Genomic DNA, 16,706 nt, shown 5'->3' with positions numbered 1-16,706 from the left:
TAACAACCACACAGGGTTTCTTGACCTCCCACCCCCAGATTAAAGAATGCCACTTGAAGAAATTGCACATTCTGAGCTTTCAGACAAGCTTGGAATAACAGCCCAGAGAAGCAGCCCCCCCCCCCTGCCCCCTGTTCTCACCTAACGTTTTTTGAGTTGGGCGATAGTTCAGCATGCCTCAACCTGCATTTGTGTGGGATGTGAAGCTATCAGTGTCTTAGCAACATTTCCGTTAAATGCTCTGGCAGGATCATGTAATCTGCAGCAACTTTTTTTGCTTTTGCTTTTTTTTTTTTTTTTTTTTGCAGTCAGACTAGTGTGGCCTCTCAAACTTATATACAGTTCATCTTAGAACATCTGCCTCCTCTTTGGGACACCGTTGTACACATGCACATCTATCAGAGCTGTCAGCATTTCCCTTTTTTAAAGGGAAATTCCCTTATTCCGAATAGGATTCCTCACAAGAAAAGGGAAAGGTTGACAGCTATGACATCTATGCATCCATCGATCTAAAAGATTTATTATATTACCTTCACCATGAAGTCCAAAAGCAGGTCACCACAATACTGTCTAACCATGCAATTAAAAACGAGTGAGACAGTTAATGCAATTGTCAAAAGCAACCAAAAGAAGTAAATTCCCAATGAAATAGGCAAGTATAGGTGAAATGAAACAGAAATGCTGTATCCCACAATAAGTACTTTAACCTCAAAACACCACAGAAGTTGAAATGCCCCTGCTGGCTGACAGGCCTGCAGCTTTCAAGCCTCAAATTTTGGAACTTCTGGCTGAATGTAGAATATCTGGAATGTTGCACCCAACAAACTATTTCAACCACGCCTGATAAGAATCCAGGTCAGATTGGGGAAATGCTTGGCTGGGAGAGAAACTGTTTTCAAACTGGAGCAGAGGGTTATTGGACTTCAACCCAAGACAGCCAGGTTGCCCAGGGTTGTGTGTGTGTGTGTGCATGCGGGGACGGGGACGGGGTGCAAAGCAGGGTTGGCTCAAGGAGGGTGGCATGGGAAGTTCAATAACATCTGGAGGGCAGAGGTTCGTCTCTCTTTCTCTACCCCTTCCTCCATTAGATGACACCGTTGAGCTCTAAAATGCTCTCTTACACCTCAAGGACTGAGGTTATGTACACAGTGCTATTTTTCCTGGCTCCAGTATGCTCCCATCACTGATATAGAAAGGTATACAGTGGTGCCTCGTAAGACGAAAAGAATCCGTTCCACGATTCTCTTCGTCTAGCGGTTTTTTCGTCTTGCGAAGCAACCCCATTAGCGGCTAAGAGGATTATTAGCGATTTAGCGGCTTAGCGGCTATTAAAGGATTAGCGGCTAAGCTGCTAAAAGGCTATTAGTGGCTTAGCGGCTTTGAAAAAGGGGGGGGAAGCGGGGGGGAAATGGCGAGACTCGCAAGACATTTACGTCTTGCGAAGCAAGCCCATAGGGAAAATCGTCTTGCGAAGCGCATCGCAAATGGAAAACCCTTTCGTCTAGCGGGTTTTCCGTCTTGCGAGGCATTCGTCTTGCGGGGCACGACTGTAGTAGTAAAGGCCCACAAAAATATCTTGCCCATTTGGATATTGTTGTCCTTAATTGTTTTGCTGCTGCTGCTGCTGCTGCTGCTGCTGCTGCTTTTAACATTGCTGTCCACCATTTTGGATCAACTTGTCCTTTTGTTACTGTTCATTGCTATTTCACAGAATCATAGAATTGTAGAGTTGGAAGGGATTCCTACCCCCATGATTATACTCATTATATTGCTTCATTAGCAAGGTGGGAAAGGCTAGAGATGTCAGAAAGAAAGGAGTAAAAGAAATATCAGTGGGATATCTTAAGTGCTTTTCAGTAATGCACAAGTCTTCTCTAGTCCATAGGATATGTTGGGCACTTTCAAGAATGTTTTCTTCTCCCGCAGTGCTGGGCTCAGGAGCAAATACCCAGAAAGCTACAAGTTAAAGGGCAATCCCATGGTTTCAGTCTGTTAACTAGTTTTCTAGTTAACTAGTTAACTAGTGCTTGTCTGAGCCAGCACTGCCATGCCACCCTCTTCCCTCCACACCCCTACTGATTTATGACATTCCTTTAAAGGTATAAATACTGAAACATTCTTCAGCTTCAGGCACTACAAAAACAAGGGATTCTTCAAAGGTTCCATCTCTGATTTTGACAACCAACTGAAGAAACACCAGAAGAAAAACAGAGGCTTAAGAGGTAAATAAAAGCCTCTTTTATGCTATATTAAAGTAACGCTTTGGACGCAGAACGAGTGCTTTTGAAATATGCATGTGACACTAAAGACATTTAAAAATGCTTTTAGGTCATCAATAATTAAAAGCTGCGGAGCCATATAGAGAAAATGCTTCATTCTGCTTGATGTAATGCATTATTAACATACTTCTGTATGTGGATCAATAAAACCTATAACTAGAGCTGTCAAATCATCCTCTGTCTTTTTATAAAACAAATGTACACAAATTTGCATATTAACAAAACCTCTGTAAATTTGTCCTTTTGAGAATATTAGAGGAAATGCATTGTTCCTCTTAGATGTGAAAAAGGACCTCTTTAAATGTATTTTATTTTGACCAGTTTGGAAATCTTGAAAATGCAGTAAAACACCACAGCCAAAACAGGTCCAAAAAGGCACAAGCTGAAACCTCCTCTATATTACGGAAGGTCCATGTGAAAAGATGTTCAGTCATATTTTAGGGTACAGTTCATAGCAGCTTAAGAAGGGCCCGACTGAACCAGATCAAAGGCCCATCTTGATCAGCATTCTGGAATTAATTCTGACTGAAATTATGTACATTGCAATGTATGTATCATCTGAAAAGCATGAAGGGATTTTTCTCATCTAAACAGACAGCATCTCTAAATGGTGGGGCATTCTCTCTCTCTCTCTCTCTCTCTCTCTCTCTCTCTCTCTCTCTCTCTCTCTCTCTCTGTGTGTGTGTGTGTGTGTGTGTGTGTGTGAGAGAGAGAGAGAGAGAGAGAGAGAGAGAGAGAGAGAGAGAGAGAGAGAGAGAGAGAGAGAGAGAGGCAGGCAGGCAGGCAGGCAGGCAGACAGACAGAGACTGTTTTCTATTTTCTGTGGGGAACCTGACCCTCCAGATATTGCTAGACTGCAATTCCTGGTCATTGGAGCTGGGATAGCTCAGTCAGTAGAGCATGAGACTCTTAATCTCAGGGTCGTGGGTTCAATTCCCATGTTGGGCTAAAGATTCCTGCATTGCAGGGGGTTGGCCTAGATGACCCTTGGGGTCCCTTCCAACTCTACAATTCTGTGATTGGCCCTGCTGGCTGGGAGTTAGCCAGCCAACATATGGGAGGGGGAAACAGGTTTCATATCCCTGCTTTGGAATACAGAGATGAATTTGGTCACCCCAGATTATTTGAAAGCAGAAAGAGAATTCCTGTTAACCGTAGCCTCCACATGCATTTTAATATATATAAAAATTCTACTTCCCACACCAAAAGAAAAGCCAGCAGCTTGGAATTTGGTTTAATGCTCTGCTAACTGCTTCCTACGGATGCAAATGCACAACACATATAGCCACTCCTTTTCCAGTGCCCTGGGCCTATTGAATAATTCAGAAAATAAAGCACAAGTTTGTGCTCTTCTGTTTGCCATGGAGATCATCTCTGAACTGTTGTGCTCCCCCTGCCCCCGCCCAGATTCCCTGCTTTCTACCCTTCCAGTAAGACGAGGCACTTATCATATTAGAATGCTTGGGAAACAGAGTGGCATCTACCAGTCTATATTTAGCAGCGGCAGCCAAAAAGCAGCTGAATCAGCTGACTGGAAGCTGCTACCCTGATGTGCAGCCTTGGTTTAGACAGCAACACACTCAGTGCTGGAAATCAAGGAGAACAGACAGCGCAGAAGAGAGACGCTGAGCCTGGAGATTTCGAAACAGTCCAGCCATAGCTGCCACAAACAACAGTCAGGTAAGAAGGGAGCAAGAGCAGAAAATGTGGTCGGTCATAATGAATGTTGTGGTGAGAATTTAGAGCTCAAAGGAGGCAGGGCTGGGGGGGGGGGCAGGGAATAAATATACAAGTATGGATTAGGCCACTGTTGCCAGCTTAGTGCTTGCCATTTTTGTGACCAAGGAAGCAGGAAAAACCAGAGGGCGCCTGGAGTAGCAGTGGAGGAAGGGAGCCACATTGTGACCTCTGTTCATAATAACCGCGGGAGCAATAATGCCAGGGAGATCTTTATCTGGTGTGTTTGCCAATCCTACCGATGTAAGCAAGGCTTACTACCAGTGTACTACTACGCTGCGCCAAGGACCTGAGGTGAAAAGGTCAGTTACATCGGGGTTTCGATGCATCGTGGGGCTACGACATCAAGCCTAATTCTAGGACTTTCCCCCCTGTTCCTGCCTCATGTCCCCAACACCCACTTGGTGCAGCATCTTGCCTGATGAAGCCTTCAAGAGAAATCAACAGCTTAGTAATTTGTGACATTTTGGATACTCCTAATAAAGGCACTGCACAACTGTGGGAGTTAATAAAGGGAAGAGGAACACACAGAGAGAGAGAGAGATTAAGATGCTACAATCGCTTTTAAAGTAAGCTTTCCCCACCCCAGCCAGTAAATACTGAATTTTATTGCCTTTTTTTCTTATCAAGTTGCCACTGTTACATTTTGCATTTCTTCACCAATCCTTGGGGCTGGTTCCCACCATCTTCCTGTCATCTGGCTACCTCCCTATTTCTTCAGCCTGGAGCCTCCCATCTTTTTGGGACTACAACTTCACCAGGTTGGCAAAGGTTGGCGTAGCCTATCAGGAAACCTGACCACCACAGCAGGTGAGGGAGAGGGTCTGAGGAAAGGGCCAAGGGGAGAATGAACAGGAAGAGACATGCCTCCATTTTCTCTTGATTCAACTGGAGATTTAAATGGCAAAAGTCCTCTGCCTGGGGCAGTGTCTGGAAAGCTTTAAAAAAAGTAAGATTTCCTTTTAAGCGACTAGACATAGCAGTTTGAGAAGAGCAATAAAGCTCTCACAGCGTACCTTTAAAGCACATGACTTCCCCCAAAGAACCCTGGGAACTGTAGTTCACCTCTCACAGAGCTGCAATTTCTGACCGAACTACAATTCCTCTTAAAAAGCTGCAGTTCCCAGGATTCTTTGGGAAAAGCTATGCGATTTAAATGCATGGTGTGGGTGTGACCTGAATTCAGTGTCCCCTGGGCCCTGTGAGTAAACAGGAAAACGTGGAAAGAGCTATTTGTTGTACAGTTGTAGGACTAGAGAGCTGTTGAGTAAAGTGTTATAGAAGTCAGGGCAACTGCTATGGGACATATATCCTTCCCATATCAAGGAGAAAGGAATTATCCTTTGGAAGTAGAACTACCCCAGGCTTTTAAACTGGTTTGAATCTGCCTTGTATTCCCTGGAAGAATCTTGGGAATTGTAGTTTGGTAAGACTGCTGAGGGTTCTTTGCAATTACCCTGGCTAAGATTTGCTTTGTAGCCATAACCAATATTTCGTGGCTCCTTGCTCCTGAATTTATCCCCAACTCCTACTCCCAAACTTTTTCCTTACCCATCATTCCACAAACTCAACTATATAGCCAAAATGGCAATGTGGTCTATGCTCTGGTAACCTCTAGGTTAGATTACTGCACTGTGTTATATGTGGGGCTGCTGCTGAAAACAGTTTGGAAACTTCAGCTGGTGCAGAATTCAGCAGCCAGGTTGCTCACTGAGGCAAGATGGTTTGAGCATCCTACGCCAAGCCTGGCCCAACTGCACTTGCTACCGAATAGTTTCTGGTTCCAATTTAAAACCTTAAAACCTGTAAAACCTTAAATGGCTCAGGACCACAATGCATCAAGGACCAACTCTCCCCATATGAATGGACCCAGACCCTGAGACCATCCTCTGAGGGCCTCTCTGTGTGCCTCCTCCATTAGAGGTCCAAAGGGTGGCAACACAAAAACGGGCCTTTTCTGTGGTGGCTCCCTCTTTGTGGAATGCTCTCTCCAAGGAGGCTTCATTCATATTGCTAGGTACCTCATCAACCAGGCCTTGGGCTGGTTAAACAATCTATAGTGTTTTAAATGTGTTGGGAGTATTGATGGTGGCGGTGTTATGTGTTTTATGTTGCAAACCACCCTGTGCTCTTCAGATGAAGGGTGGCATATAAATCTAATAAATTATAACAACAATAATTACAGGCTTGGGGAAACCCAAAGTTTGGCAGAGGTACAAACTGCTTTAGAAAGAAAACACTAACCCAGGGAAATAGTTTATTACTAATATTTGGTTAACAAAGTTTGTATGCTGTTTTTCAACCATAATGGTTCTCTTACTCTCTTTTTAAAATGTGGTGGGAGGTGCAGTGCGAGGGATATGATTTGTACGTTTCCCTTTCTATGGGTGGAAAGGCCCACTCCTGTTGCTCCTTCACTGTGCAGAAGGAGATTTGGATCCACTGGAGTATGGATTCCCACCCCACGGAGCTCATGGGGAGAACATGGGTAAAGGTAAAGGGACCCCTGACCGTTAGGTCCAGTCGCAGACGACCCTGGGGTTGCAGCACTCATCTCGCTTTACTAGCCGAGGGAGTCGGTGTACAGCTTCCGGGTCATGTGGCCAGCATGACTAAGCTGCTTCTGGCAAACCAGAGCTGCGCATGGAAACGCCGTTTTCTTTCCTGCTGGAGCGGTACCTATTTATCTCCTTCACTTTGATGTGCTTTTGAACTGCTAGGTTGGCAGGAGCAGGGACTGAGCAACAGGAGCTCACTCCGTCGCAGGGATTTGAACCACCGACCTTCTGATCGGCCCCCATCCCTATTCTCAAATAAACATTTTCTCAAATAAACACCACAGAAAGGGGAAGGGGAAAAAGAAAAACACAACCACCTCATCCCAGTCCGAATCTTCTGAATTTAGTAGTTCCTCCACCTCAAATTTTCCTCATCTCGTGGGATCCCTTTGCCCTATCTGGTTATTTATCAAATTGCTATTCTATTCTCCCTCACACCCATAGGAGTCGAGGATGGCACCCAACCAAGTAACAAAACAGTGAAAAAATAAAATAAATCTTGTTTAAAATATCAACTATGTTTATTTAAAAAAATAAAATATATAAAACACTCCACAAGCATAAACACTTATATATCAGGAAATTTATGTTCAGTACAAGGGTTAAGCAGTGTTTCCAAACTTGGCCCTCCTGCTATTGTTGCGACTACAATTCCCACCATCTCTGACCACTGCTTCTGATAGCTAGAGATGCTGGGAGTTGTAGTCCAAAAACAGCTAGAGATCCAAGTTTGGAAAACTCTGGGTTAAACTATCAGGGCTGTCTACAACTAACCAGCCCTGCTAAGGAGAAGCCCACAAAGACTTCCATGCAACAGGGCTTTCATCCCTCTTCTCCCTCCATGCTCCCCTTCAGTTGCCTCATGGGGCTGAGGAGAACCCTCAGAACAGTGTACAGGGTGAGGAGAGGGGAGATTCAGGCAAGTACAAACTTGTACAACTTGTACCAACAGAGTGATAACCTTAGAGCATGGGTAGACAAACTAAGGCCCAGGGGCCGGATCTGGAAATCAGCGTGTTTTTACATGAGTAGAATGTGTCCTTTTATTTAAAATGCATCTCTGGGTTATTTGTAGGGCATAGGAATTCGTTCATCCCCCCCCCCCAAAAAAAAATAGTCTGGTCCCCAACAAGGTCTGAGGGACAGTGGACCGGCCCCCCACTGAAAAAGTTTGCTGGCCCCTGCCTTAGAGCTATACTGAACTCCTCCCATAGAGAACTACAAAATCTACCAATAAAATTTATCCTGTCCCACTATCATCCACAAACACCTATCATTTTATAGAAGATCCTTTCACCTAACAAGCATGTTGCCAGCTACAACACACACACACACACACACACACACACACACACACACACAGCAAATGCAAACCAGCTTATAATTTTCACAAACGTATTCTGCTTCAGCAGAAACTTTCCATTTATTGGAAAGCTATGATGCTTGCTTATAGAGTGTGACCATTACAGCAACATCTTTGTAGTGCGTTCCCACTGGCTAATTATATCCTGCATATTCTTTACAGTAATGGCTCCCCGGATAAGACTGAACATAGCAAAGCCTCTTCCCACCATAAGTGAAGCCCTTGAGGATATTCTAGATGACATAACAAGCAACACAAAAGGTTTTGGAAATGCTTGCACGAGTCCAGATTCTTCTTCTGGTGAAGACTACCTTCAGTCTATCTGCCAGCTGGCAAGACCTACCTTCCCAGTCCTACCAGAGAGTCAGCGTAAAGTTCAAGATACAGAGAAACTGGGAATGCTGCATAATAGTCACAGGGTCTTCAGCTTGTCTGAGACACCCAAAATGGTCTCCAGGTATAAAATAACTGACATTCTGCCTAATGTGAGGACATTCGAAAGAAATAGCTCCATTCTAGATCGTATCAAAACCTACTCGAGCTCTAAAGTCGACCCGCTAGAAGAGTTGTACACGGAAGCTGAGAGGACTCATCGGTGGAGATATCCTAATGGAAGTGAGAACACTGACCATTCACAACATAATTTTCAAGGCATCGGTGTATCTGAACCTCGAGAAAAAGCTATGGAGAAACCAGATGCTGTCAGCTTCCCCAGACTTCCCTCCCCAAGACCAATGCAGAGAGAAAACAGCTGCCCAGAGCTAAAAAGTCTGAGAAACCAAGGCAAGATGCCAACTCTGGAAAGTAGCCCATATCAGAAAGAGACTGACCCGCTCATTGTTAATGGTAAATCGATCTGGCTGCACCCACCCAGAGAAACTCCACCAGACACCAAGATTTTGAGATATTCACAAAGGGGGCAGCAGACTCTGAAGGCAGCAGCTTTCCCTGAAAGAGAGCAGCAGCCAAAGCCTTCCATTTATAATCACAATGTGAAGGGAGAGGTGAGCAACCGAGCAGGCTGTGTGGGATACTTCCACGTTGACAAAAGAAACACAAGCTGTGACTGGATTTCAGAATACCAAAGTGCTTGGAAAGAAGCAAAGGTGAGAGCTTGCCTGCTGCCTGCCATTGCAGAATCATGAATTGCTGCTTTATGCGAAGAAAAGACGGAGTGTTTATGTGCAGCCACTGTCCGCTGCAACGTGCATTGTCCAGATGAGCTGGAGAACATTCAGAGCTTCAGAGTGTCAAGTGTGGAGAAGAAATTGCAGCGCTGAAAGGAGAATGCATTGCAGACTTGGTGATTTTAGCTATTCAGATAATGAGTTGTAATGATTATACATTTTGTAACCCCTTGTATCTTTGGCTCTGTGGAAATAGATGGTTCCCCCATCCTAATTAAGTTCCTCTCTTAAGTGCGCTCAGAGTTCAAATATACAGTTCTGTAGAAGCATTTCTTGACAGCAGAATTTTATAATTCTGCATGTGCAGATCCTGCACAGAAATATTAGCTGTGCAAACATTTTTTAAAAATTAATCTAGAAAACAGAGTGGAAATACATAGGCTTCATCTACCCACCCAAAGAGCAACTTCAGTCTTGCTGGATTTTTAGTATCATCGCTACCAATGCAAAATAGAAAACTAGTCCAGAAGGGCCTAGAAGCAAAGGCCTAAGTTAATAAGGGCATAAGGACACAAGAAAAGGCCAGCTGGATGAGACCAAAAGGTTTGTTTAGTCCAGCATCCTGTTTCCCACAGTGACCCACCTGGGGAGCCCCCAAGCAAGGCACAAAGTCCATAGCTCAGTGGCTGAGCATCTGCCTTACATGCATTGAACCTTACAAGTCCCAGGTTCAATCCCCAGCATCTCCAGGGAAAGTTGGGAGGACTCCTACCTGAAACCCTGGAGAGCGGCTGCCAGTAAGTGTAGACAACCCTGAATGGGATGGACCAATCGCCTGGCTCAGTATAAGGCAGGCTCCACCCTGTTGGTGCCACACTATTCAAACAACATGCTGCCTCTCCAAATGGAGGTTTGATATAGCCATCATGACTAATGGCCACTGACAAACCTTTATCCTCCGTGAATTTGTCTAACCCCGCCTTAGAGCCATTTAATGACAATCGCATATTGTAGCTTCAAGTCCCACAACTTAATTAATCTGCTGTGTGAAAAAGTTGTCTCCCTTGATCGTCAGGTTCCCAGGTAGATTATATACTCATATGTAGAAGTTGCAGTGTCAGCTACTCAGCATTCCCTGTTGCCTGTTCCTCTTAGCCTTTGTCATTTCTCCCTCCCTGCCGTCCTTTTTATAGGGCTTTGGCCCTGCCACTCAGCTGCCACTTCCTTGGAGGAAGTTGGGTCCCAGCTGCTTCCTGAGCAATGGTCCAGCAACTCTGTAGCCAGCTCCTGTTCACCTCCGTCAAGTTACATCTGCTAAGTCATATAAACAAATACTTTTTAGTTGTTCTGTAAGCATAATAATGAAGCAACATTGTCTTTGGCTTTTGGTTACTCTAGTCTAGAATAAGCCGTAAGGGAACACAGTACTTTCTTCACTGCACTGAAGCAGAAGTGCAAAGTTCCTGTTTCTCTTAGAGAGGAGCAGGAGGTGACCTGTCGTTTGGTCCAAGGGAGAGAAACAAGCTGGTGCTTGACACCTTTTGGTGTCCAGCTCTAAGTGGCTCCCAGAACCTTTTCCTCTTTTTTTACACTTACATGGAAAGTGATGTTTTAATGCAGCTTATGTCTATTGATATAAAATCCGTAAACAGAAGGCTGGTGACTCTGTTTCGCTCTAATTTGGAGGGGCCAAGCAAGACTTGCCTGGAGGTTACTGCTCATTTTCTCTGGCATCAGCTGAACAGGGAAGTCAGGCTGCCAGTACCTATCTGGACTTCTCTTGCTACTTGTCTAGTGTTGTTATTTAGTTTTTTTAAAGAAACAAACCCATTTTGCATTTGCAACCCAGCTGGCAGTGTGCCACCCCCCCCCCCCTCAGCATGTTGCACTACTACTTTCTGCATCAACATTATTAGCAATTAATTTTATATTATGTCCAGTATCCAGCTATTACTGTTCAAAGGGCTGCTTCTCATGCTATCACATTGGCAAGTATGGGATATGGGCCTTTGGTTAATTTGATTACATCTAACTTGGATACACATTTCTCTTTGTCTCTTCCTAGTATGTACATGTAATGTGGACTCAGAACTAGCATGTGGCATGTACGTAAGGCAAGAACTGTGTCTCGCTTTGATTTGTTGCTGGATATATGGTCATCTATCCACTAACTTTGCAATGTTTGAAGTGGACCAAAGAGAAACCCTGCAGTTGCCATGTTGTGCAGTTGGCTGTTGTTAAGTGTGGCCCAAAGAGGCCATTTATTTGGTGTGCTGTTCCAAGAAACCTTGATTTTTAAACATTATACATATGAGGGGTATCAACATTTACAAACCCATCCCTCCTTGTGTTGGAAGAGGTGATATGAACATTCATGTCATGTCAGCCTTGACTGATAAGGAAGCCTCCATTCTGAATGGGGTAAGTCGGAATCTTGTCTCCAGTATTAGTGCAAAATCATTATGTCAGCTGGAAATAAAACCTCACCAGTCCAAGAACAAAGTTGCCAGCATATTTAGTGGTATAGTCTGCAATCCTAGAGTCACTTAACTAGGAGTAAACCCAGTTGAAGAACTCAATAGCACTTACATTATAGGATTGCTGTGCTAGCTGCCTTCTTTATACTTATGGTACAATCAGTGGCATAGCGTGGGTTGTCAGCACCCGGGGCAAGGCAAGTAATTTGCGCCCCCTAACCCATGGATTTGCGCCCCCTAACCTGTGGATTTGCCCTAACCCCAGATGTTGCGCCCGGTGCGGCCGGCCCCCCCTGCACCCCCCATGCTACGCCACTGGGTACAATGGGCACTAAGTCACTTCAGACTTCAGATGGGGAAAAATATTTTTAAGGCTCCCTTGTTTTGTCTTCAATCTCTCTGCAAATAGAAACCCAGCACAGCAAGGAAATAGCTGGCAATTACCGGTAAATTTTTCTCCCTGGTATGATAGGGTGGGGTGTGTTTTTTTGTTCAACTAGAGGGAGCATTTGAAAGTAGTACCCACTTGTGTTTGCCTATACACATTCACACACTTACAAATATCATGTAGGGTGATTTCTTTTTCCAGCTTAGCCACTGGCAAACCTCTTGATTTCAGTAAGCCCTGTAATTTCATGACCCAGTTTCTAATGAGACCACTAATGACAATTCATTCCTGTTTAAATGTGCAGTGAATCAAAGGGTTGATTATACATGACTTGTATATTTTTGCCATGTGCCATCTACAGCGACCCGTGTAACATATATAGATTTCTGTCATCGTCAAACTCCTAAGAGCATAGCACATTGCAAGCTAACTGTATTGCGCGTTTCAGAACCTTAAAAGAGACATCTCATCAAATGTGCAATTTACTATATCGTCATTATTGAAATGCGCTTACCAAAAATGTTCTAACTAGAATCAGTGCTCATTCATGCTTTCGGTTCAATCAATAGCTGAAATGAAAAGGCACAGACATTTCCATGGTGTTTACTGCTAATCAAGCTTATGCAGCCTTTGGGGGAACGAAAACTGATAACAAAATCAGTTACATGGTCCAAAAATGCAAATTGCTATAAGCATACGTGGGACAAAGCTCGTAAGTCACTCCCCGCAGTGTCATATGTCTTTGTGAGCTGCCTTGTGGATTCTGTCGTGAGCAGAAGGCAGGGTAAAAATAAAATTAATGTTATGCTCTAAAGCTTCAACCTACACAAAGCTAATTAGGAGTATGTGCCATGGAAATTGGTGTGACGCACTTCCAAGTAAACATGCATTACTGGGAAGTAAGCTCCATCGCACTCCCTGAGGTTTCTAAGTAAACATGATTTTAGAGCAGGGATGTAAACCCCCCTGGAAGAAAAATGCTTTAGAAAACAAAGCAGTTAAGTGTATATGGGAGAAATTGACAGCTAGATCACTACTTTTATTTTTTTCCCCAAGAGTACAGCTTGACTGATTTGACTATTCCCTTATATTTTTCTGCTGTACCATAATGTCAAAAACTGTGGGACAAATTGCCACCTTAATTTCCGCCCCACAGCTATGATTCTTGCACACTTACTTAGAAGTAGGGGGCAGTTTGTGCGTGCAGGAGTGCCACATCAAAAACTTGTTGCTGCATGTGTGCTTGTATGGGCATACCCACAAACAGAAGTTCCCAATCATCTCACACACCCACTTTGCTTTACCATGGCGTGGGTTTGCACATTCAGCTGCCAGGCAACAGAGCACAGAAAATGCATTTGTAAATCAGGGCAGCAATATAAATCTTGCACAAGAAGGTCGCAGCCAAAGTAATAATCTAAGATGGCCTTTAAGCTTCCTGGAATTGTCTGAAAACAAAGAAAAGTTGAGTCCTCTAGCCATCCAAAGCGGCTAGGAAGCTTTTAAATAGAGGTGCTTCTATAAGTATGCTTTACTTTTTTTTAAAGCACCTCTTCCTGTCTCCCTGCTCCCACATATCTTAATCCGATTCTGAATATCCCTTCAATGTCAAAAGTGATTTGCAAGTGAAATGAAATGCATGGCCAGCATCCCCTGGACCATGCTGAAAGGTTTTTTGTATCCTTGAGATTGGATTTAAGACACTTAGAGCGGCATTTAACCAACTTGTTGCACTAGGGCAGGCATGTCCAAAGTCCATTTTGGGGGCCTAATCTGGCCCACCGGTTAGTTTAATCCGGCCCCTGTGACAGTTTATTTCCTGGGGCAAAATCCTAAAAAAAAACCTTAACATCAACAACTTTGGTTTGCCCTCTGGTTGGCCCCCACGGCCCTTCACGTCATCAAATCTGGTCCTCTTTGAAAAACGTTTGGCCACCACTGCACTAGTGGAAGCTAGTGAAATGAGTTCCTGCATTGCTTATCATGTGGCAGTGGCTTCCAGCGTGATCTCTGAGATCTCGTGGAACTCTTTGTGAGATCTTGCCAGAAGCCACCACCGCATACCCTTGTTGTGTGATGTTGAATTCCACTTGCAGTTGTTGTGTTTGATATTATTTCCCCATCTATGGTAGTTCTCAAGTTTTTGCTCTGCAGAACACCCAAGCTCTTCAGTCTATTGTTTGGAGATTACAGCCCTTATATGAATGGATTCCTATAGGCCATCCTTGGTCAACCTGAACTACAGCTTCCCTCAGTCTCTGGCAGCATGGCCATGCCAACTGGGCCTGATGGGAGTTGTAGTCCCAAACATCTGGAGGGCACCAGATTGGCCAAGGCCTCTTCTGCATTGAAGTATATCCTCCCCCCAGTATACCATCTATCAAAGGATTTGTGAAAAGTCAGTGCCTAGCTAGCAAATCTGCTGTGCTATATGTAGGATTTTGATCCTGATAACGATGTGTGCGCTTTGAGAATTTATGCAAATAAAGGTGTAAAAGCTCTCTTTGCTGTGGTGATTAAAATCACATTTCTCTTATTGTCAGAAAGCACAGAATGAAAAAGGGAAATGGGGAAAGGCAATCTCGTGGAACCAGCTGGACTCCCAAGACAGGGAAAATTGCTTCTACTGTTGTTACAACTAAATTCAAATCCGGTTTGTTCTCATAGAATCAGAGTGTTGGAAGGAACCCTGAGAATCATCTAATCCAATCCGCTGCAGTGCAAGAATATGCAGCTGTCCCTTATCCGGACTGAACCTGCAGCCTTGACATTGTCAGTACCACGCTCTAACTGAGCTAGCCCGTTTCATTGTTATACAAGAACTCCAGGGGTGCATGTGTGTGTGTGTGTGTGTGTGTGTGTGTGTGTGTGTCACATTGTGTGTGTGAGAGAGGGGGGGATATATATGGGCGGGGTATAAATAATAAAAATTATTATTATTATTATTATTATTATTATTATTATTATTATTATTCAGAGGTATACAATGAACTATGAGGATTAGTATTACATGTTTATTGAGAGCTGCACCACTATGTTCAGAAAAACATTTTTGTTACTAATTTAAACCAGTGCTTTCTCACGCCACCCCCGTCTTCATCAGTACAGGTTTCTTCACCCACAGATCTCCTTACATTCTCGCATTTCAGACAGCCTTCTCTTCCCTTTCCTTTCCTCACCTGAAAAGTTGCTCTGCACTGTTACCTCCACATTGCTCTCTTTTCCCACTCTGTACCCCACAATACTTTTTTTTTTAAAATCTCTGCACTACCACTTGTGAATCTGTACTTTCACATACATACACATGCTTCCTTCCTTTTTTGGAGTGTGTCTAGCTAAGCTGCTGTAACTCCACCATACAACCAATGAACTTCCTCACTATGTGGTGGCAGCAATCCACAAGGCTCCCCCAGCAATGTAGCACACCAAGGGAGAACAGGGTGCCCTCCACAGCCCCTTTCATGTCATTGTTGCCTCTCCCACAGCCCTCCGTATCATGCACTGGGGCTGTACCACTTGAGCAAGGAGCCATTTCTCTTTGCATAGGCTCCATGCGTTATTTAGAACCCTGATCTTTCAGGCTTTCCAAATTGTGCTGGGACCCTGCACGAGTATATAAAAAGCTCCCCTGCTCCAGAGGCTCGGTCCCTAACACACAAAAAGCTGTGGGAATGGCGATGGAGACACAAGGGCTTGCCACAATGTGGGATAGAAAGCCTGAATAGTGCTAAAAGGTTAGAGCTAACCTGGTACCCTCCTGAATTTGTGGGACTATAGTTTGCATTATCCCTGACCACAGGCCATGTTGGCTGGGGCTGGTGGGAATTGGAGTGCCACAATTTCTGGAGGGCACAATTTTGGCTGCACCTTTTGGTCTGAGGAATGGGCACACAGGTGCAAAATTAGAAAAAAAGATTAAGAATCTTAAGAGGTAAGGGTGCCTGAAGCAGTGAAAGGTATTATCAACAGTAAACATCCATATTACATGTAGGTCCTGCTATCTGCCCACTCTTTATGCAAAAATTCAGTTATCCGAACATAAAGAATTATGCCCAAACCTTGCTGTACATACCACATATTCAGATATCTGAACAGCTAGAGTTGGCCCACTCCCTTCTTCGCGCTTTGTTGGTCAGCAGCAGCAGCCATCTTTGGGAAGAAACCATGCAGGGAAGGAGATTGGACAAAAGTTTTCTTTTTTTGCTGATTGGCTACAACCGTTTCAGGAAGAATCCATGGAGGCAGAGAGATTGGACAAATCGCTGATTAGAAATGTTCCCATAGGAATCAATGTAAATTGTGGACTTCTTATGGGAATACCTCCCTGAGAAATGATTTCCAGGGAACACACTGCGTTTGTTAAGTGGGACCTCACCTCTTCTCCTTGCTCTGCACACTGTCAGCTGCATCCTTCCACAAAGATCTGAATGTTTGGGTGACCTCAGAGATCAGCTGTGTTTGATTCTAATAAATTGCTTTCTTAATTGCCAGCTAAGAGTGAAGCACAGCAGAAATGCAACACAGCTGCAAAATGTTAACAGAAGTGGTATTCCAGCAGGGTTGGGGAACCTGTAGTTCTTCAGCTGTTGTTGGGACTCCAGCTCCAATCAGCTCCAGCAAGCAGAAAAATGTGCAAGATACTTCATTTAACCCTGAACCCTTCTGAGGGCTAGGCACTAAAGGCAGGATAAGAACCTGTAGCTTTCCAGATGTTTCTGCACCACAACTCCCACCATCTCTAACCACTGGTCATGCTGGTGGGAGCTGATGGGTGTTG

General features: G+C 44.2%; 1 protein-coding gene across 2 annotated transcripts; it reads left to right on the top strand.

Moving 5' to 3' along the window:
* Positions 1-2,130: 2,130 nt before the first annotated feature.
* On the top strand, positions 2,131-10,718 carry LOC114591322 (uncharacterized). 2 transcript variants are annotated; one of them, XM_028718222.2, is made up of 2 exons: positions 2,131-2,222; positions 8,100-10,718. In XM_028718222.2, exon 2 carries the CDS (start codon positions 8,102-8,104, stop codon positions 9,080-9,082), a length of 981 nt encoding a protein of 326 aa, XP_028574055.2. In that variant the 5' UTR covers positions 2,131-2,222; positions 8,100-8,101; the 3' UTR covers positions 9,083-10,718. The 2 variants fall into 2 exon arrangements, with proteins under 2 accessions (XP_028574055.2, XP_028574054.2); XM_028718221.2 differs by lacking the exon at positions 2,131-2,222 and adding an exon at positions 3,721-3,959.
* The last annotated feature ends 5,988 nt before the right edge of the window (positions 10,719-16,706 follow it).

Source organism: Podarcis muralis, chromosome 2 (genome assembly GCF_964188315.1).
Source record: "Podarcis muralis chromosome 2, rPodMur119.hap1.1, whole genome shotgun sequence".
Lineage (NCBI taxonomy): Eukaryota > Metazoa > Chordata > Lepidosauria > Squamata > Lacertidae > Podarcis > Podarcis muralis.
Note: the sequence above shows the minus strand (reverse complement) of the source record. Positions and strands in the feature narration are given on the sequence as shown.

Bases quoted from the DNA above. Each gene is read 5' to 3' on its own strand.
- LOC114591322 (XM_028718222.2), top strand. From the start codon at position 8,102: ATGGCTCCCCGGATAAGACTGAACATAGCAAAGCCTCTTCCCACCATA.